A 21,463-nucleotide genomic window follows, 5' to 3' on the forward strand; every position below is an offset into this window, starting at 1 on the left:
TGGGATGCAATCAGGTTTATTCGAGGACCAGCACCTTGGCGGATGGATAAGGCTCTCCCTAGAGCTCTGCTTTGGAGCGTCCAGGGATGCAACTGATGTTTACAGGGAGGAGGGAAGCAGAAAGGCTGTGAGTATCTTGGATGTAGTCTTAACTTCTAGTACCCTTTCCCTCTGGCCTGAGCCCTGCAGTGGAGTCCAAGCTCCCAAGAGGAGCTCCTGCACTCCCTTCTGAAGGACATGGTGCTTGGTTGCAAACCAAACTTCACAGAAGTGCCCACGCCTCTTGGTAAAGACTATGGGTAGGCAGTTCATGCTTTATATTGTACAGAGATCACATAGATGTCTTAGATTCTATAATCCTAACAAAATACAATTTAGCAGTGAGCATATTGATCTTTGAGGCTGGTCTCTTCTTTAGAATTTTGAGTACCAGGTGAAAGGGAAGGGACCTAAGGCTTGTAGAGGAGTAGGAAGATGAAGCCAGCCTTGTGGCAGGATGGGCTGGGGCATGTGGGGAGGCTAAGGGAAGGGAAGCAGGGAAGGGGAGGGGAAACAGATCTGAAGAGGGGAAGCAGGCCTGGAGAGGGGCAAAAGAAGGCTCTGACAAGAACCCCAAGGAGCAGCCGGGTTGTCACAGCCAAGCACAACACAGAGGTAAGTCTATCGAAGTGTGCAGGGGTTAGACCAGGCACCTAGTCTGTGCTGATTAGCCCAGCTGCTCTCTGTCTTATCCAAGACAGTCTGCAAGCATCAAAACAACTGTGAACAGGGAAGGGTGAGGTCCTAGTAGGCTTGAATCTTCCTTCTCCAACCTCAGTCCGGCTCTCTCAAGTGGGATGGTTACTTAGGAAAGCTCCTCGCTATCACACGGAAACTCAGTATTGTCAGAGTTTGGCAAAGCCACACAGAAAGGCGTACATCCTCAACCACCATGGAAGGCTTCTCCTCTCAAAGTTTTGGTTACAAGAAGTCAACTGTATACAGTCCAAAGATAATAAATGGAAAATTCCAGAAACACACTACTGGTTGAGTCTTTAGTTACTGTTTTGGATACTGTGGGGGAAATTTCATGCCTTTCCTCTCTCCCCTCAGGACATAAGTCATGTCCACACTGAACTCGCTACCCACCCACCAGCCAGCTGATAGCTGCTTCATTTATCGGGTGGAATCTTGGTAGAGCAATAGTTGTGTTCAAATGACCCCTATTTTACTTTGTAATGGTTACAGATATAAAGGAAGACATAACGGGTTTGTAGGTAGGAGCCTTACTAAGATAGTTGTAGCAACGGGCAGGGTTCTGAAAAGAGAGAGCCTTCAGCGTCGGGATTTGGAGTTTCTGACTCTTAGAGATTTCGGGAGGGAGGGGCATGGCTCACACCACACCAGTGACCTAATCTGAGTATTAGGAATGGAGCAAGAAGGCTCTGGATAGGAAGTTGAGGTTGTAGCTTAAGATCATCTTGGGTCAATGCATGGGGAGCCCTTGGTTGCCTCTAGCTGCAAGGAAAAGTGAGAGGGACTAGGAGGCCATAGTAGGTCCCACCTGATTGTTCTCTACCTGAAGTGGGAGAGGCTGCAAATGGCATGGCTTGACTTCTCTGAGCTTGTGACATCTGCCCTCTTATTGTGCTGTCTAGTTTTATATCAACTTGACACAAGCTAGAGTCATCAGAGAGGAGGGAGCCTTAGTTGTGGAAATGCCTCCATAAGACCCAGCTGTAGGGCATTTTCTTAATTAGTGATGGATGAGGGAGGACCCAGCCCATTGTGGGCGGGGCCACCCCTGGGCTAGTGGTCCTGGGCTCTATAAGAAGGCAGGCTGAGCAAGCCATGAAAGACAGCCAGTAAGCAGCATCCTTTTGTGGCCTCTGCACCAGCTCCTGCCTCCAGGATCCTGCCCCGCTTGAGTTCCTGCCCTCACTGGAGGGTGATGAACTATGATATGTTAGTGGGAGTGGTCATATGTGTTTATAACTTCTGTGCTTTATTTCCAGTTGTGTTTATCATTTCTTCCCGTGACTAATAGATAAATTACATCCATAGAGGGGGGCTCTAATTTGGACAGGGTTGGGTCAAAGCTCAATGACTATGTGGCAGTTTGTCTTGGTGATGGGCCCCACCCACACTACACATACTACACACCACATACACACGTATGCGCGCGCACACACACACACACACACACACACACACACATTTTCTATTGCAGCCACAAAGCAACTGATTCATACTCTGAAGACTTCATCTGTGACAAGCTTAAATGACCAATGCCTGTGTCTCACGAAACCCTCCTCTGTTACTGGGTAATACAGGGACCACAGGACTGTAAGCCATGTAAGAGGGGCTGTGGACACCATCGGCTGTGGTCCATTAGCAGAGTTCATGGAGGACAAGTGGGGCAGACCCTGTAACTTAGAACCCCTCTATTCAACTTGCTTTTAGAGTCCAGTCTTGTCTTCACCTGGCCTGTGTCCCTTACTCTGTTTATGAGTCCCACAATACAATATGGTACACTTCTGATATGCTGGGAAACCTTAACAGGAAAATGCAAACTCCCGACATGTGTAGCATGGTCGGCTTTTGAGGTGAGCCCGTGATTTCAGTGTCCGTGGCCCATGGCCACGCATTCACTCAAGCCCAAGGACAGGCCAAGCTAAGCAAAGGGACGCCTTTCAGAAGCGAGAAATTCGTCAAGCACCAAATCCTGTGAGAAAACAGCGGAGCCAAAACAAAACAAAACAAAAAACAAAAAACCTCAGACTGAATCAGTCAAAGACTAAGTTCCTCACTCCCAAAACCAGCTCCTGGAAGTAGGCAGTTGGGTTGAGATCTGGAGCCCGGGGCTAGAACGAATAGGTGACTGCGTCTTCAACAATCCACACCAGCAGTTCCTGCACCAACTGGTGTTCGATTGGTGTGCATGAGAGCTTGCCAGTGTTGGCAGCAACTATAAGGAGAAAATCTAGGGTGGGTGGGGGGTGACCGGGAAAGGTGCCGCTTGTGTACATGAGTCCAAGGTTGTTTCAGCCTCAAAGCCAGGGGCTTTAGCAGCAAGCAACTCCGGGTGTCGGGGTTGGAAGGGTTCTCATCCCAGTGGATGGATATGCTTCAACGCCATGGGCAGGGTGGTAAGAGCTGGTACTCCCATCCAACATGTCCACTCAGGAGTCCAGGGAAGGCCCGTGCTGTGTCCACCCCTCAGGAGCTCAGGTGCTGGCTTGTTCCCTCTTCTTCAAGTCTTCAGATCTCTCTAGAAGTGAAAACAGGTTTTCCCTTGCAAACCATGTCTTGGACATGGTGACAGATTTTCCACCAGGTGTCCTCAGGGGTTACTAAGGAGGGTTGTGTTTCTGAGGGAAGAGTCCACCAGCTCTGGATGGCACCCACTCAGAAAGCCCTTTGCACTTTTCATCTCTGCCCAAGATTGTCCCACAGACTGCTACATGCGGGTGCTAGGTCTTAGCCGCATGCTCCTGGGGACTTAGTTGGGACAGAACAATTTTTGTTTTATGCCCTAACTGACTAGGAAAACTTGGTTGGTAGGATGAGAATGATGGCATGGGGACGCATGGGGCCTGACATGGGACAATGCCACAAAGGGAGAGGACTTTTGGAAGGACCTCCCATGGGACAAGTCAAACCTGGCAATCTTCCTACAGAGTGGAGGGGTGGGGGCTTCCGGATCTTCCTTGAGCTACTTGGAAAGCGATTTAGGTGACATCTCCTGCAGGTCCTCAGTGGCCAGAGGCAGCTGATGACTAAGATGCCCTGAGAGATTGTCAAAAGCCCAGCCAGCCACCATAGTGAAGCCCCTCAGACAACAAGACACTTCAGAAAACAGCTGGGTCCTTTCCTGCTTGCCAGTGAGTCTTGATACACCAGCCTTTCTCAAATGATGTTCAAAACATTAAGGTCACCTGGTCCTTACCCCAGATCCCCAACTGAGACTGGAAGAGGGTCCTGGGACTCCAGTCATGCTGAGGTTCTGATCTGGGTATGGCTGTGCCCATGAGCCCTTACCAGCTTGGGAACCCTCAACGTATCCGAGTTCCTATCTATCATGAGGAATGTCATAGAACTCATCTTGAAGTACGACATAGAGAGCACACTGGCTAGGACCCTGTTCCTGTCATGGATGCCCAGTCTGAGTCCCTGACTGCCTCATATTCTTGGACAGCGTGAGGCATCCAAGGAGCAGTCTCTTGGCTTTGTGGTGGTCTAGAGTTCCAGAATAGTCAGGCGGGACCTTTGTCCCACGAGATAACCACAGGAAGGCAAGCTTGCGTTCTGAGATTCCTCCATCCCTTGCCACACCTCTCAGGTGCACATGGCCACACCTCCCAGGTGCAGGTGCTTTCAGTGGCCTCTGTGTAAGGACATCACCTGCTCAAACGCCCCTTCGCACAAGGGGAAGACAAGAGTTAGCTAAATCCCGATCTGAAGAGGAGCTTGTGGTACTAAATGCATAATAGTACCAACGGACTGTTCCAGCCGGGAGCTTTCTACCGGCTCTGACTGGCAGCCAGGCCTACACTAGGCCAGCCCCACGGGTTCCATCATGCACCGAAGATGTATGCAAAGCTGTGGAAAGACACGGCTATGACTAGTGTGGCTGAGATCTGACCATGCCCTGGCCTCACCTGCCACCACCTCATCCCTACCCTACCCCAACACAGGAGTCACATTCAGTGTCCTTCCTCATTTAGATGAAGAAGCAAACAGCTTGGGTGTAGCTCAATGGTAGAGTCCCACCGAGTACCCACAAGGCCTTGCATTCAGTCCTCAGTACTAAAAATGAAGAAAAAAAAAAGAAGACCTTGCATTAAACCAATGATGGAAAAATAGTATAATTTCTATACTTAGCAATAATAATTTATATAACATGGACGAGCTTTTTAAAAGACATCAACCCCACGGCATTTGACACACTGACACATGCAGCCTCCCCCTCTGCAGGTTGAAGAGATGGCTCGGAGGTTAAGAGCACTGGCTGCTCCTGTAGAGGACCTAGATTTGATTTGCAGCACCCACATGGCAGCTCACAACTGTCTGTAACTCCAGTCTCAGGAGAGCTGATGCCCTCTTCTAAACCCCCCTCCCCTGGCATCAAGCACACACACGGAGCACAGACACATATGCAGGCAAAACACCCATACGCATAAAATAAAACTAACATTTAAAAAGGAAAGAAACAGAAATTAACCCCTGAAGAAGGCTAAGGGAGTTCTTGAAGGTTTTTTTTTCTTATTTAGTCAACCGCTTCAAATGACAAGAACCCTTTAAAAAGGTCCTTGAGGCGGCCCAGTGCTTAAGAGCACACGCCACTCTATACTGCAGTGGACCTGGGTTTGATTCCCAGATCCCACACAGGTAGTTTACAATAATCCAGTAATACAGTAGCTCCAGTTCCAAATCCTACGTCTCCTTCTAACCTTTGAAGGCACTGTACTCACATGCACACACACACATGCACACGCGCATGCATACATGCACACATAACACACATATACACACATGTAAACACATGCACACAGACATATATATACATATACATGCACACATAACACATATATAAACACACATGCACACACATACACACAGACATGCACATACAGACACACTGCTCCCACATATACACAGACACATATACACACACATGCACATGCACATACATGCATGCACACATAACACACATATACACATACATGAACACATGCACGCAGACACATAAACACACACATACATGCACACATAACATACACATAAACACACATGCACACACATATGCACACATGCACACACACATACCACATACACACAGACGTGCACATATAGACACACTGCTCCCACATATGCACAGATACAGAAACATACACACACATACATAAACACATGCACGCGCACATACACACACACACACACACACACACACAACTTATAAAGGTTTTGGACCCCCACAGTGGTCTCTGAAGACCGGAGGGCAGGATGGGATAGGGTTTCCCTTGGGATGTTAGGAGACTTTTAGAACTGAGCAGAGGGCGTGACTGCACGTGTAAGTGCATCAAAGGCCATGGGATTGTTGTCTTTTAAATGTTTGTCCACGTTACATAAATTTCACTCCTATCATGTCAGGAGAAAATATCTTTGAAACTGAACTAGGGGATGATGTAAAACCCGTCTGAGATAAAGTCAGTAAATGTTTGCCTGGTGCCTGGTGTGTGGCTGGGCCTTGCTTCCCTACTGCCCTTCCCCTCTCAGGAGAGACAGGGGTTGTGGCATCTGACTCTCATTGCAAGGCCTGTGTCTATCAGAACATCTCTTTGCCTGTTGCCCGGTGACTCTCAGTTCTCTGGTGGCTCAGGGTTCCTCTCTCTGACCAGGAGCCTCTATAGGCCTGTCCTGCTTCCCCTCCCTGAAGCAAAGCAGTCCTGGTTCTCAGCAAGGGATCAACTTCCCAGCTCATCCACTGGTCACCTTTGTCCCTGTTGAGTCAAGCAGGGCCCTTCCTCCAGCCCCTCCCCTGTATGCCTGGATCACACCTGTGGGATTAGCTGTGTTCTGGGGCCGATACCCAGAACCTCCAAATCACTGCAGAGTCAATATCTTTTCCACCTCCTCCTGGCTCCCCCTGGCAGAGCTGTGGTCACACTGGGTGCAGGGAACACGTGAGCTGGTAGAGAGTCACATCCACCTCCAACCGGGCCACTCCACCCACCTCCAACTGTTCGTGAATCCAGTCCAGGAAGGAGGTGATTCGTGTGTAGACTCCAGGCTTGTTCACCTCAGCACAGCCAATTCCAAAGCTTGTCGCACCCACTAACTTCCACAGTCTCCTCTCCTGGCACACCAGGGGTCCCCCGCTGTCTCCCTGCAGGACAGAAGGAGTCAAAGGTCAAAGAGGCTGGAGCAGCTACACTGTCCTGGCGGCACAGACTTTCCGTGTCATGTTACAGGTGAACCATGTGCACACCTCTCCCCGTATACTTCTAGAATGGTCTCTGTTACTCTCAAGACGTGGCTCCTTGACTGTGTGGGAAAGTTTCCCTCCACCTACGTCTCCCTTCAGATCCCAAACACTAAACTGTGAAGGTCAACGGTGGCCTGTGTAGCCCATGGAGCTGGAAGAGAGGGGGTCTGCGTGAGCCAGACCGAACTCTATGTCCACAGGAAGTACTAAGTCTCATTCGCCGTGGCTTTTACAAGCCCAGCCCCACCAGCTCACAGCCCCCTTTCACCCTCAGAATCGGGCTAGAGGGGATGAGGAGAGGCCACACCCCCATGTGCCCTGAAAGACTGGGTAAACACAGGCTGGGCCACCAAGAAAGCCAAGGGATATCTTAAGCAAATTCCTTCCCTGTGCCATGTAAATTTGCTTTCTGTTCCGTCATGGGGAAGCTGGCAGGGGCCTGTCCCATGGGCTGGGTCACTAAATTGGACCCTTGCCTGTTGCTGTGGCCCCAAGGGTTACCGGAAGTCACTTACCTGGCAGCTGTCCACACCGCCTTTCAGATAGCCCGCACAGAGCATGGAGGGTGAAATGATACCGCCATACACATCCCTGTGGTTGCAGATCTTGTTTGAAATTAAAGGGACGGCCGCGTGGTTCAGGACAGGGGAGGCGTCACCTGCTTCAAAGTAATGTGAGAAATGCACCATGAGAGGTAATCCAGCTTTGAGAGCAGAGAGAGAGCAGGGGACGTGGGACAGGCCACCTGATGTGAAGAAGTCACAGCAAAGGCCAGGTCTACTATAGCTGAGACAATAGTCTATCCCTGAACCCATGGTGCTCAGAGCGTCCCCTGCTCGGTGTGCTGTCCCACAGGCAGCCAAGCCCTCGACCCACGCCGGTCAATCCACATTACAAAAGGGAAACTGAGGCCCCAAAGGCCGCCCACATCTGGACAGAACTGGTTGTGGTCAGCGGTAACATACCCTCCAAATGCAGGTGTGGGCCCTGGACCTGTGACCGTGCCATTAGCTAGGGATCCTCACAGGTGGTCAAGGGTACAACTGTGAGATAGCCCAAAGGTTGCTGGGCAAATTCATTAAAATGATAAGGACATATCAACAACATGAAGTAGGTGACATCAGAGAAACTTAGATTCAGATCAGCCTGTTGGCCTTGAAGATGAAGAGGAGGCCACGAGTCCAGGAGTCTAAGAACAAAGGGACAACAGCTGTCATCATCCCCAGAGCCAACTGAGGACCCAGCCTACAGCACCAGCGACCCCTGAGGCAGGATGGTGGCTTCTGACCTATGACCAGAAGGTAATGAACAAACGGGGCATTGAATCCTGGAGTTGGAGAGGCTGAGGCAGGAGGCTTACTGTGAAGTTTGTGGCCAGCCTGATCTACAGTGTAAGTTCCAGGTCAGCCTAGGCTGTAGTGAGACCCCGCATGAGTATGTCTCCAAAGGGAGACACGGAGCTTCCCTCATGGATTGAATTATAACCCCCTTCTTATTTGCCTGCCTGTAACTAAGATGGGTGACCTTGTTTGGAGCAGAAGCTGCTAAACTCTGGATCAAGTACTATCTGGAGGCTGGGTCACCTTGCGTTTGAAGCAGGCTCTAAATCCGACAGCTGATACCAATGGGGTCAGGGGTCAAGGGAATGAGGAGACGGATCAACCTGTAATGTGGCAGGTTCAATACCCAGAACTCACATTAGGGGAAAAAAAAAACAAAACAAACAGAAAAAAATAAAAAAAAATCAAACAACCACCTAGACATTGGGACTGGATAGACGTAAGAGCCAGGCAAGGAACACTGGGAAAAGCTAGAGCCAACAGACACTGGACAGATGCTGGGACAGATGCCACCTGAGACTTCAGACTTCAGAAATAAGAGAGGACTCAAGTCTGCCCTGTCGAGGTTTTTTTTTTTTTTTTGAGCCATCTAGACCATGGTAGTTTTCTAGTGACAGCAGGCTAGCTTGTGCCTAGAAAATGCACAGGGGAAAGCCATTGCTGGAGAGACCGTGTCAGCCCTGTTCCTTGATGCAAGGGACACAGATGTCCCTGGCAAGTACATGACATGACATCCCTGTCAGTATTACCGCTACCAAAGCGGTGGAGGTTCCTGGGTAATGCCTTCTATTGTATACTCCTAGGAGAAAATAACACACGGTGCCGACTCTCTCAGGCAAGAGTTCTCCATCTTGTACCTGCCTGCTGGCACAAGCCTCAAGGCTCATCAAGGTGGGCTTCAGACACTTGCTTCAGGAGAATGAGAAGGAGCAGGAGGGAGGGGTAGGAGGAGGCCTCGCCATGGAGAAGTACCCACACTTCTCCCCCATAGCTCATTCCTCCATGAAACCTCAAAACTCCACACTATCCAAAGAACGACACTGTGGTGGCCCACAGCTACTCAGCAGACTGCTGTTGTGAACAGTCAGGGCCCTAACCCTGAACTGGGACCTCCAAACATCCCGAGGGGTCCTCCCAGCCTCTGGCTTTGGACCACTGACCTCCGTCCTCTGTGGCTCCCCATCCTGAGGTCCAGCACAATTTCCCGTCTGGAAAGTTCTCTTCAGAGTTGGGCAGGCAGATGGGCTGGATGGTCTCTGTTAGAAGGAGCACAATGAGGTGAGGTCCCTGAAGCCACTGTCCCAGAAATCAAATGACTTTATGTTCAGGTCTCTGAGCCCCCCCCACCCCCCCAGAGAGCGGTTGACATGTCCACTCATCTCCCAACTATGGCCCTAGACTGTGGCATGAATCCAGAGCCCAGCAACAAAACACAGCTGTCAAAAGTCAGACAGTTGGACAGTAGACAGTTCCAGCTTGTAGCCTATGTGAACCTCACTCCACAGTTGCTAGAACCACAGGAGACATACAGAAAGGGTGACTGGTGGATTTATGACAAGATTTTTACTTGCTCAAATGTACATTGGTTCACCGGTGGCCCGTGAGCCACACAGTTGATCACTCCTGGACCAGACTTAAGTCTTTACTGGGTTTCACAGAACATCACACCGCTGCCTCTGGTGTTTGTGGTGACAGCCAGTCTGTATCTAGGCTGTGCCACTGATGCCCTAGCAAAGCCAAGCAGCTGCGTATGCCCAGGGCTTCCATGGGAGCAGCACTTGAGAAGCACCCCTCCCCCCCTTTCCTCATTCTGATAACGAAAAACTGGAGAAGGGTAGAGACATATTTAACTATGAACTATTTAACTCTTTAGCCAAGTACACTGTGGACACTTCCTTTTCTAGAATCAAATATCGCCGGCAGCCCCCACCCAACCCAAGCAGCTTTTCTCTCAGTTTCTCTTGAAATCACATAGATTTGCTGCCGAGAATGAGAGTCTACCTTGGAAGCGGCCCTTCCTGCCCTCCAGGGTGCTTATCCTTGGGATGGTCAGGAGTTTTATTTAAGCCACCATTCCTCCTGTTTTGCATTTTGTGAATTTTGAGAGTTCTAGCAGGGCTCTATTAATGGTCAGAGGGCTGAGCTTGGAACTCACAGATAAGAATAGGAGAGGAGAGGAGAGAGAGGTCGGCTCTAGAATGCCCAGGGAGCTGAGGATGCCTAGAACCTTCCAGATGGAAAGAAAGAGGCAGGTTCTTTGCAAGTCTTCAAGCTACCCCTGCTTGGGACTCTACTCTTTCCACGGGGGATCCCCTACAAGAGGCTCCAAGCAGCAAAAGCCAGGACAGCAAAATGCTCTCGACTCTGGGTCCCTGAGGACAGGCGACTCTCTTCCACCACCTAGAGGCACCAGGTGGCCTGGCCTACTGGCCTGGAGTTCTATCTGTAGCTGGCACCAGAAGGAAACCAGAGCAGAACTGGGAGGCTGTGAGATTAAATTGGCACTAGAGGGACAGCCAAGATCGATAAGCCAAGTCTGAAGAAATCAGGCTGAAATCTTGAGCAAGGGCTCCGTCTCCTAACATGCTCAGATTGAAAACACCTAACTCAGGCAGGTGGCTCGGCTGGCGAAGTGAACGCCTGCACAAGCATGAACACCTGAGCTTGGCCCATGACACCCATGTAAAAGGCCAGCTGGAGTGGCATTGAGTCTGTTACCCAGTCCTGAGGAGGTAGGGACAGAAAGGTCCCTGGAGCGACTCTGGTTCTTGGCCAGTTAGACTATTAGGAAACTCTAGATCAGGAAGAGCCCCTGAGCCCTGCCCGCACTACACACACACACACACACACACACACACACACACACACACACACACACACACAAAAACAGGTGGTGGATGGTCCCTAAGGAATGACATTCAAGATTGACCTCTGACTGCTATGTGCATGCATACATATGTGCACGTATGTGCATGTGCTTGCACGCGCACTCAAACTCTCAGACACATGCACACACACACACATGCACACACACACACACACATACACACACACACATGCACACCTTTAATGAGCAAATGCAATGCACCATGTTGGCACCCAGCTGAATCAGATTTTGAAATTTCCAAGCAAGGGACGGGAAAACAGCCATTATAGCAATGCTTCAACAGGCAAGGTCTTGAAACAAGCTAGAAGCAAATGCCCGGCACGGAGGCCTGAACGTACCGTCAAAGGTGAGTGGCTCGGACAGCTTCATGAGGGCGATGTCATTGCCCAGTCGCTTTGGTTTGTACTTGCTGTGGTAGATGATTTTCTCCACCAGGTGGGAGGGCACAGGACTGTCCATCAGGGACACGAGACCCACCTGGACAGTCCAGGACTTGGGGTGGTACAGGCTGGAAATCATAGACAGAGAATCTCAGGAGAAATCCTGTTGAGCTCTGCTGTCCCAAGAGCCCAGGGAAACCCAGTGGAAATGGCCCAATGCCCTACACATCTGTGTCCCACATAGACCACACTCCCAAGTCCTGTAGGAACACAGGCCACACCCATGTACATCCCAGACAGGCCAGTCTCTTTGTGACACCCAAAAGACAAGCATTTGAGAGCTGGGCTAAGCTTGGCTCTCCGCAGAGGCCTTTCTCCATTGGACAAACCGGGAGATAGAAAGAGAATCGGCCACTTGCTCTAAGATGCTTTCTGTGACTTCCTTGCCATCTAAACACCTGACAGACATAGCGTCATGAAGGCTCAGTGTTCTCTGGGTGCCCTGCACTCCCACCCACGGTACCCATGGACAAGGTAGTGAGCTACAGGAAGGGCTACGACTCTTATTTCAAGGGGTCTCATTCTGCCTTGAGCTCCTACATCCTTTTTCTACCTTTTCTGTGCTAGCCTAGCTCATGTCACCCTCAGACACAGAGACAAGTCCACTGTAAGGAAGGTGGGCTGCACCCCTGCACGTGGCTTTCTGACTTGCCCTCACTTCCAGACCACCCCTTCTCTAGCTGACCCAGGACTAGACAAGGCTCTGGGGAGAGCAGAAGCCGCAGTAGCCGGCCCCGGCACTCACTCGTAAACACAGTGCGCAGCGGTGACAATCCACAGAGGGGTGATGACGGAGCCCCCACATAGGTGGTACCCCTGGAACTGGAGGCTGACCTGCCAGGGCCACTGAGTGAGCGAGGACACGTTTCCACCCACAATGCGGGGACTGTAGCCAGTTCTCATGCCACAGGCTACAGAGGAACAAAGGTTTATGGGTAAATTCTGTGACCTTTGCTGGAGGAAATTTTGTCAGCACCCCAAACCTCCTACCTAGCAAAATTCCTGTCCCCTACCCAGCGCTCACAATCCTGCCAAAGCTGGAGCTGGGGTAATGAGAGGGTCAGGCAGACAGAAGACTAGGGGGTGGGTGGGGTTTGTGGGAGGCAGTGGGAAGAGTTGTTAGTGCAGAGAGCTGCCCATCAACAGTGTCCCTGATGGCAATGACCTCCTGGTACCTAGCCCCACGCTAGCATCCAGGAGAAGGGGTCTTGAGCAGTCCCCAGTGGGGCTATGACTCCACCAGTGCAGTCTTCCGTGTGGCCCCCTCCATATTCAGACACTTACCTGAGCACTTCAAGGTGACCACATGGCCTGAGGTGCAGCCTTCCCTGCAGTGGAAAGGAACAGTTCATGGACAGGCCAACCTGGTGCTAATTTCAGAGCAGAGGTCGGTCTGTCTCTCTCTCTCTCTCTCTCTCTCTCTGTCTCTCTCTCTCTCTCTCTCTCTCTCTCTCTACACACACACACACACACACACACACACACACACACACACACACACACACGTCAACCTGGGGCCTGGGTGTCAGAAGAAAGCCTGGCTTCAGAGCACCTGTGGTCTTTGCTCCCTACTTTAGCCTGAGCCTCGGTGGGAGCTCTCTCAGAACTGATTGTTGCTAAGGGAACCTAGTTTTTTTTTCCCCCAGAGTTCTAGGGTTTGGGGAGCAACTGGTGAATGTGAAAGCTGTTTGCAAAGGATGCTGTCTTAACTTCTTCCCTTCCCTGCTTCTTTGCTTACATCACACACACTTACACACATACACACACATACACACATACACTCACATTGACACACTCACATACATACACACATGCATGCATATATATACACACAAACATATATAAATGTACACATACAAACATGCATATACATACATATACATACACATATGCATACACATGCATGTACACACAAATATACTCTACAGACACACACACATACGTACACACATACATATATACAAACATACTTACATATACATATACGCACACCACAAACATGTATACATACACCCCCCATACACATGCATATACACATGCATACACATACACATATACATATATATACATATACATACATAGACATACACACATGCATACACACTCACACATGCACATATACATATATATGTACTCACACATACATAGTCATATATACATACATATATTCATACATACACATACACGTACCACATTACACACACATGCATACACACGCATACAGACTCAGACACACACACACCCCACCACACATACACATTACACACACATATGCATACACACATTTGCATACACATACACCCACACACTCCCACCACACACACGCATGCACACACACACATGTACATACTCACACATATGTGACACCCTGCTGTGAGGCAGACACGTGGCTCAATGGCATACCTGTCACTGCTGCTCCTTTACTGTGCTCCCTTCCCTGCCTCCACTGACCCAGACTCTCCAGGGTTGGGATTCATCCCTGCCCCCCAGCTTATCCACCCCAGCTCTAACCACAGCAGTGAGCTCCACCCTTGCTTGTGGAGGTGACGTTCTTTCCCCTCACGGAGTTCACCTCAGCTTCACAAACCCAGCCTGTGACCTGGCCCCAGTGTAGACAGCAGAGCCATCTGTCCGACCGCTTACCTCATGTACACAGAGTGGTGTAATGCGGTCACCTTGTCATCTGGCAAGAGGTGATTGATGGACACGAAGTCGCCCTGGAACTGCTCCTCAAGTGCATCCACTCTGAGGTGGTCTGAGCTCACATAGCTGCGGGCACATTGGAAACCCAGACCCAACAGTCATGGTGACTGAGACATCGGCCACCCCCCATCCCCCACTCGACAAGTTACAAGCTTTGGAGACCTTTTGGCCCTCCGCAAATCATCAGAGTCTTTTTTTTCCTCTCATACAATGCACTCACCTTAGCCAGGCGTTCCAGTTTAACTGTGGCCTAGAGACCCACTTGCTGACCCACAGTCCACACCCTGGCCTCTCCACCCACCCAGCTCCAGCCACAAAGAAAGACCTGCCAATTAGGTGGTCTCCACCCACCTCACTCGGATGCTCGTGATTTGGCCGCCTCAGGGGGAGCCAGCTAGATGTCTAGCTCCTGAGGGGAAGGGGGAAGGGGATGTTTGAGAGCCTGTTCCACTTTGCCTAGCACTGTCAAAGAAGGCAGTGGCTCAAGGACTCTGGGACCAAACAAATGAGCTCAATGCTGGGAAACAGGTATGTACAGCCATGGTATGGAAGAGAGGTTTAAAGAAATTAGAATGAAGTAGAATGGCTGAGCACAAACCCAGCAGTAGAGGATCGAGGGAGAAGGGATACAGAGTTTAAGGAGTCCCCAAGGTCGGTGGGGAGCAGAGTGTTCTGCAGGTGGCCACCTTCTCACTAACCCAGCAGTTTGTCACCCAGGATTGCACCTAAATGCTGTTAATGCCACCGGGACTCAAGTAAGTACGGTGCAATGCTCAGCCAAGCACAGGTTTGAAGAAAATGGCATCGAGATACTAGCCAGGCATTTCCCCCCAGGGGGAGGCTGCAGTTGGCTGCCTTGGTGTGAAGGAGCCTGCTTTTGCTGGGGTCGTGGGGAGATGGGCAGGGCAATGAGCTGGGGCAGAGGGAGTCTCAGTGTCACAAGCGGAGCCCACGGGTCACCTTAGAGCTGCAGCGACCACCACCATAGCCATGGTCACGCCTACCCCTAATGACCACAGAGCTCCCACGGCCTTTTTAGGCGGATGCTTAATATCTGTTCTAAGGGAGGAATTGCAGCAAACCTCACAAGACTGGCTTGAATCCACACCAAGATTTGAGCCAACTGGCTTGTGCATGCGTACGTGCATATGATGCGTGCATATGATGCGTGCATATGATGCGTGGGTTTTATGCTATTTGAATCTCCTCTTCTTTAAGGAGTAAAGCTACAGAATTCCCAACATTGTCTCTTGGTAACCTTTGCAGCTGTCACTGAAATCCAGTTGCAGCCGGTTTCAGAACCCAGGCAGGCATGGCGTACAGAGGAATCAGGCCTGGGGACACCTCAGCTGCGGGGCATCTAGGATCCCGTTGGCTTAGATCCTGGACAGAAGGTGTGTGTAGCCATGGAGCTTTGAGGGCCCTGCTTCCTGGGTTAGAAAACAAACTAGGGTATACTTCTGAGTTTGCGATCGTCGATCTTGCTCAGTTCCTCAGACGAGTGTAGGAACTCGGGAACCTGTCTGTGGTAAACTGTGACCTACAGTATCGATGGCCTCCAGGGAAGCAAGGCAGGGGTCAGGAGTCAAGATGGCCATGGAGAGGGGACCCACAGTTGAGCAAAAGCTGTGTGGAAAGGCAGCAGCTGACTCCCAACACTGAAGCTGGAAAGACGCTGTCTTAGATGGTCTCCCGGGGCTAAGGGTGTCTTGAATTATTATATCCTTGGGGCTCGTGAGGATGTGTGTGTGTGTGGACAAGGATAAGTCCAGCATGGCCAGGTGCCAGTCAACCAATATCTGCTCTCTAAGTTGCAAAGCACCAACCAGAGTATTTACTTTTCCACTCAGAAGCTCTGGGCGCACGAACTGTTTGCTTTCTGTTACCGATCTTTCTTTCTTTTTTGGGGGGGTGGGGTGGGGGTGGGGGGCAGGAACTCACTCTTCGGTTCAAACTGAAGCTCCCTTTGTTCCTGCCTCTACCTCCCCAGTACAGGAATTACAAATTACATGCGTCTCCATGCCTGGTGGATACAGGGCTGGAACAGAACCCACAGCCTTGGCTATGCTAGGGTAGACCTCTTACCAATGGAGCTCCAGCCCTCCCTAGCTCTAAATGTCTAACAGCGTTTGCATCTAAGGTCTCTTATCTAGCCCTGAGAACTCCCTTCAAATGTGACACTCTGTGTGACTTGGAGTCACCCAGCTGGTGAGCCTTTGTCTGTCTCCCCATGAGGCATGGCTCCCCGTGCCACGAGGTTGCTATAAGAATGAAGTATAACTCGTCAGTGCATCTAGAGAGCTCTAGACTGTCCCGTAGCAAGCTGCCTTTGCTCTGATGTCCTAGCCATTGGGCCTTGACTCACCTGGGAAACCCCAGCTGGGCACAGGCAATCTTGGCATAGTGGCTTTTCCAGTCATCTGAACACATGGTCCTCCATGCAGCAGCCGTGAACACTTGGAGCGCTGCTCTTTGGCCGCTCACCCGCACTGACCAGGCATGGGGGGATGGGGGAGGGCAATGATTACCAGTAAGGTCTGAGGCTGGGCAGAGGCTGCAGCTCCTTGTTCCACGATCCCTGTCTTCTAACCTGACCTGTCCCCACCTGCAGCCCTTCCCCCACAAGATGCTGCTGCAGTTCCCATGGCTTGCACCCTGGGACCCACCCACCCACCGTCAGCTCAGCATGTAAACATGCATAACAGTTCTATGCAAGAACCCAAGTTAGCCACGTCCCAGCTGGGGACACGGCATGATGCTGGCTATGCCTGGCGTCTGCTTGTGTTCACCCTCTGTGACTTCCTTCCGTGAACAGGACGTGACTCACCGCAACGGTACTCATCCTCCCCGTCCTTGCAATTGGGGACCCCGTCACATCGGGCTGTTAGTTCAATACACTTGAAAGATGAATGGCACCTGTACTTCCCAGAGCAGTCGAAGTGGACTAGGAAAAAGGGAGGGGACAGTAGAATGCCAGCAAGTGACCCCTTCGGTGCCCAGCCCCGACAGCTGTGTGCCTTTGCCGTGTGGCCTTGAACTTGCCCATTAATAATGAAACCTGCATTGAAACTACGTCCCAGACAGCAGCCTGTTTCCTTCAGCCTAGCACCTATCCTGAACTCCGAGAGGCAGGGCTGCCACAACCACAGTATCGCTACCTCCAGCAATCACAAGACAGGGGCCATTCAGACTCTCAGAGATTCAAAGTCGGGAATGAAACTGCACGGCTGGGGTCAATGCCTTAAGCTGGATCAGCAGGAGCCCCAAATGAGACCGCTCAACCGCTCAACCGCTCAACTGCTCAACCATCTCGCTTCTGTTTACTCTGGATCTGGAGCCAATGAACTGTGGAACACACAGTTGAGCAGGAGGCAAAATAAGCTGCCCTGTGCTGCAGTTACTTGAAGGAGAAAACGAGAAACTATGGGCTCTTGAGAGAGCCCCTTCCTCCCCATGACCCACTTTCTCCAAAGCCCTACATACCTCCCTGTAAAAATAGCCAATGCGCGTGGTATGACTTGAATGGAAGGCTTTGTCTGCTCCACCCAAGCCTCCCCCTTCCCATCCCAGAGTCCTGTTTCACCTGCTACCTTTGAGTAATTCTAACCGGCCGGGTACCCCGGTGGCAAAGCCTGGAGCACAGCCAGTGGCCCCTGCCTATTCCCACACTGGTTTGACATTCATGCAGGATGATAAATCCCATAGCCATCAAACCAAAAGGACACCGGCCACCAGTAATTAAGGCCAGGCAGCAACAAGTACCAACAAGGGCGTGGGGGCAGGGGGAGTCTCATGCATGTTTAAATGCCAGACCAGGTAATCGAGCGCCTACTAAATAATAGATGGTACTCACTGCCCAGGCCGATAGCCAACGCCAGTATCAAGGCTATGATCCCAATGACGATGATCGGAAAAAACTTCAAGGGCAGAAGGGACAAGATCTGCGCGGCCACTGCATCTCCATCTGCAAACCAAAGGGATAGGGGTGTGGGAGAGCTGGGGAGCATCCATTCTGAGTGGTGGGAAACTTAAAGTCTAGCCATGTGTGCTGCGTTCCCTCTGTGCCCAGAAAATGCTGGCCCAAAGACAGCTTACTTTATTCGGTGAATGACCATGTTGTCTAGGTCAGTCTCTCTCACCCAGCTCTCTGTCCCATTGCTGTGGGCTGAAAAGTATCCTGACCGGGAGCCCTTGACACCCTAACTCTCAACAACCAAGAATGGGATCTTACTTGGAGACCACAGAGAAGAGAAGTTAAGATGAGGTCCATAGGGCAGCTGCTAATCTCGTAGGACTGGTATCCTCGGGGAGGAGGAAGTTTTAACACAGACATGCATAGAAGAAAGATAAGAGACAAAGGGAACATACATCTGTGGGAAAATGAAGGCAGAGAGCAGAGTGATGTGTTCCCAATTCAAGGAACCCCCAAGGCTATTGGCCAAAGGCCTGTATCTGCACAGTCATAGAATTTCCTGTGTACATCCATGGCAGTGGGACCTTATGGACGTCGGGGCTCTCAGACTTCTGGCTTCCAAAATGGAAGACAAGAAGACCGTTGACTGAGCCACCCAACTGTGGCATATTGTCCCAGCGGCCCTGGGAGAACAGTTGAAGGAAGTCCTAGGTCCCAAGGGGAAGAGGACGTGGAGATTTCATACTGTGTGCTTGAAGCAAAGAAGGCACTGGGCTCTTTCAAACCATCCCAAGCTAGCTCTCTCCTAGAGAGCCACCCTTAGTCTTTGTTCCATACCATTAGCCACATGTGAGCAGAGGCCGCCGTATAGGTAGCTTGTCCGCCCTCCCCCCTGCCCTAGTATGGGGTTGTCCAGTAGCACAATGCCCAGATCAGTAAATGTCTGCTTCCAAACCACACCTCTGCTTGCCACTCTCAAGGACTGGGGTCCCCAGACTCTGGGTTCTTCAGCTCTAGTGGGAACCACCTACTAGGGTCAATGCCCGCTGGGAAGGGGGCTGGCAGTGACAAGGGTGATGAGGTCACCTGCTGTTCAGGGAGTGACAAATCCCTGTCCTTGATGGACATTGGAGAGTCCAGTTCACTGTGGGTAGTGTCACTCCAGGGCAGTCGGCCCTGAATGGCATAAGAACGTTGGCTAAACAAGCCTGGAAGCCTCGCTCCTCCATGGCTTCTGCTTTGGTTCCTGCCCTGACTTCCACCAGAGGACAGACTGTAAGCTGCGAAGCTGATCTAACCCTTTCCTCTCCAGGTTGCTTCTGGCCGTGGTGTTGGCCATAGCAGTAGAAGCTGAGCTAGGACACTTGGGGTGTTGTATAAAAATATATCTCTCTAGAGAGGCTCCACAAAGGACTGGCAAGCAGGAAAACCTCCCAGCCTCCCTGGAAACAAACAAACAAACAAAATGGACTTAAATTCATCCTAACATCACCATGACTTTGCTATCACCACACCCACTGGTGCTCGCCGTGGAAGGGATGGCCAGCTCCTTACACAGTACCTGATGGGGAGCGGGTCTTGTTTGCTTCCTGTTTGTGTGAGGTCGGAGATGTATCTACATAGCTCAAAAGCAGATACAATTCTCGACCCAGGAATGTTGCTTCCAGAAATGTATCCTAAATGTTGTCATGGTTGCACACAGAGTCCTGTCTCCACACACCCTGTGCGGGAAGGTGGCAAACAGGAAGGAGTCTGAACAGCCAACAAAAGAACATTCCCGCAGCACACATGGGCTAGAAGACCCAGGGGGCGTCTTCCCCCCCCCCCGGAGCTGGAGACCGAACCCAGGGCCTTGCGCTTGCTAGGCAAGCACTCTACCACTGAGCTAAATCCCCAACCCCGTCTTTTCAATTCCTAAACCCACTCCCTCTTCCTTGTCCTTCACACTCTGTCAGCAGCCCAGATAGCGTAAAAAGAATCCTTCGGGGATCCCGGATACGCAGAAGAGAGCTACAGCCTGAACTCTTCAAGTTCCCACCCTCACCCAGACACAGGGGTCATTCTTCCCATTGCTCCTGAGCCCTGCTCTCAGGACCAGCAAGGGACAGATAGCTCTCAGCACAAAGAGCACACAGCAAAAGACATCAGGCGGGGAACGCTTACTGAATAGATGTGACTCATAAAACCAGCTTTCCTTCTTTGGGTGGCTGGACCACTCGTTCTATCTAGCCAGGCATTTAATCTTTGGTGATGTACAGCGTGCCTGAATTTTCTAGAAGGGCCGTGGCCACTGTTTGTAAGGACTTCTGGAGGGCTCAGAGTTTTCCTAGCCTAGATTTGACCTTCTTTCGAGTGAACCAGAACTCCTGAGGACCTCCCCAAGAAGAGAGCTTAAACACAAATGCATCCGTACACTCACACACTGCCTGCTGAGACGTAGCAAGTGCCTGAGCCAAAGAGGTTCCTCCTTAGCACCCTCTCACTACGTAGTTCTGCGAGATAAGGAAAGAGAGGTGTCCAGCTAGTGATGGAAAGATGCCCAAGAAGGGTGAGGGTCATAGCAAAATCCTTGAGTGCCTATCTAGTATGTGCAAGGCCCAGTTCGATCCCCAGTACTGTAGAGAAAGTAGAGGGGAAGAGAGAAAGACAGAGGGAGCTGGGAGAGAGAAAGAGACTGAGTAGGAGAGTGAGAGACTGCAAGGGGATCGCCCCCAGTCCCAGATGCTTGGCCACACTCGCCCTTTCTGCAAAGGGCCCGCATCCCAAAGGCCCACTTACCTGGTGCCACAGAACTTATTTTCAAATCGTCCAAGCCAAAGAGTGACCGGAAGGAGAAGGGGGCTTCGGCTGCTGGAGGGTCGTTTTCCCCCATGGTGACTATCTCAGGGCCTCTGATGTTGGGTTCCGGTTCCACCTCCACCTGCTTAGCCAGGGGTGAGCAGGGTTGGCCCCTGTGGAGAGTGTGGGCACCAGGGGTGCCTCTGTCCCATTTTAAATCCTTTCAGTGGGACACGAAGCCCACCCCCTGTGGGTTTGTTGCAAGTATCTGTCTACCGAGAACACAACTTTCTCTAGACCACGGTAAATAGCAGAGTGGCTTCCAGAGCTGACAGGAATCAGAATTTTAATTCCTTTCAAGTGACAGCGGTGTCGGTGGCCTCTCTGTAGCCAATCAAGTGGCACTTTTAGAGATAAGCCCTTTTGTCACACAGA

At 51.0% G+C, this 21,463-nt stretch overlaps 1 protein-coding gene across 6 annotated transcripts in view; it reads right to left on the reverse strand.

The window, feature by feature from the left end:
• Positions 1-21,463, reverse strand: part of Tmprss3 (transmembrane serine protease 3) — a 37,533-nt gene continuing 16,070 nt past the window's right edge. For 2 of the 6 annotated variants that reach the window (XM_087597425.1, XM_087597423.1), the window contains exons 2-13: positions 21,029-21,170; positions 18,191-18,301; positions 17,165-17,281; positions 16,703-16,826; positions 14,278-14,403; positions 12,919-12,962; positions 12,380-12,545; positions 11,533-11,702; positions 9,468-9,563; positions 7,483-7,625; positions 6,716-6,868; positions 1-3,250 (exon numbers count right to left, since the gene is read on the reverse strand). In XM_087597425.1, the coding sequence (XP_087453551.1) occupies positions 3,233-3,250; positions 6,716-6,868; positions 7,483-7,625; positions 9,468-9,563; positions 11,533-11,702; positions 12,380-12,545; positions 12,919-12,962; positions 14,278-14,403; positions 16,703-16,826; positions 17,165-17,281; positions 18,191-18,301; positions 21,029-21,122 (1,362 nt within the window). In that variant the 5' untranslated portion in view covers positions 21,123-21,170 and the 3' untranslated portion in view covers positions 1-3,232. 6 annotated transcript variants of the gene reach the window in all.

Source organism: Rattus norvegicus, chromosome 20 (genome assembly GCF_021556685.1).
Source record: "Rattus norvegicus strain SHRSP/BbbUtx chromosome 20, alternate assembly SHRSP_T2T, whole genome shotgun sequence".
NCBI classification, from domain to species: Eukaryota; Metazoa; Chordata; class Mammalia; order Rodentia; family Muridae; genus Rattus; species Rattus norvegicus.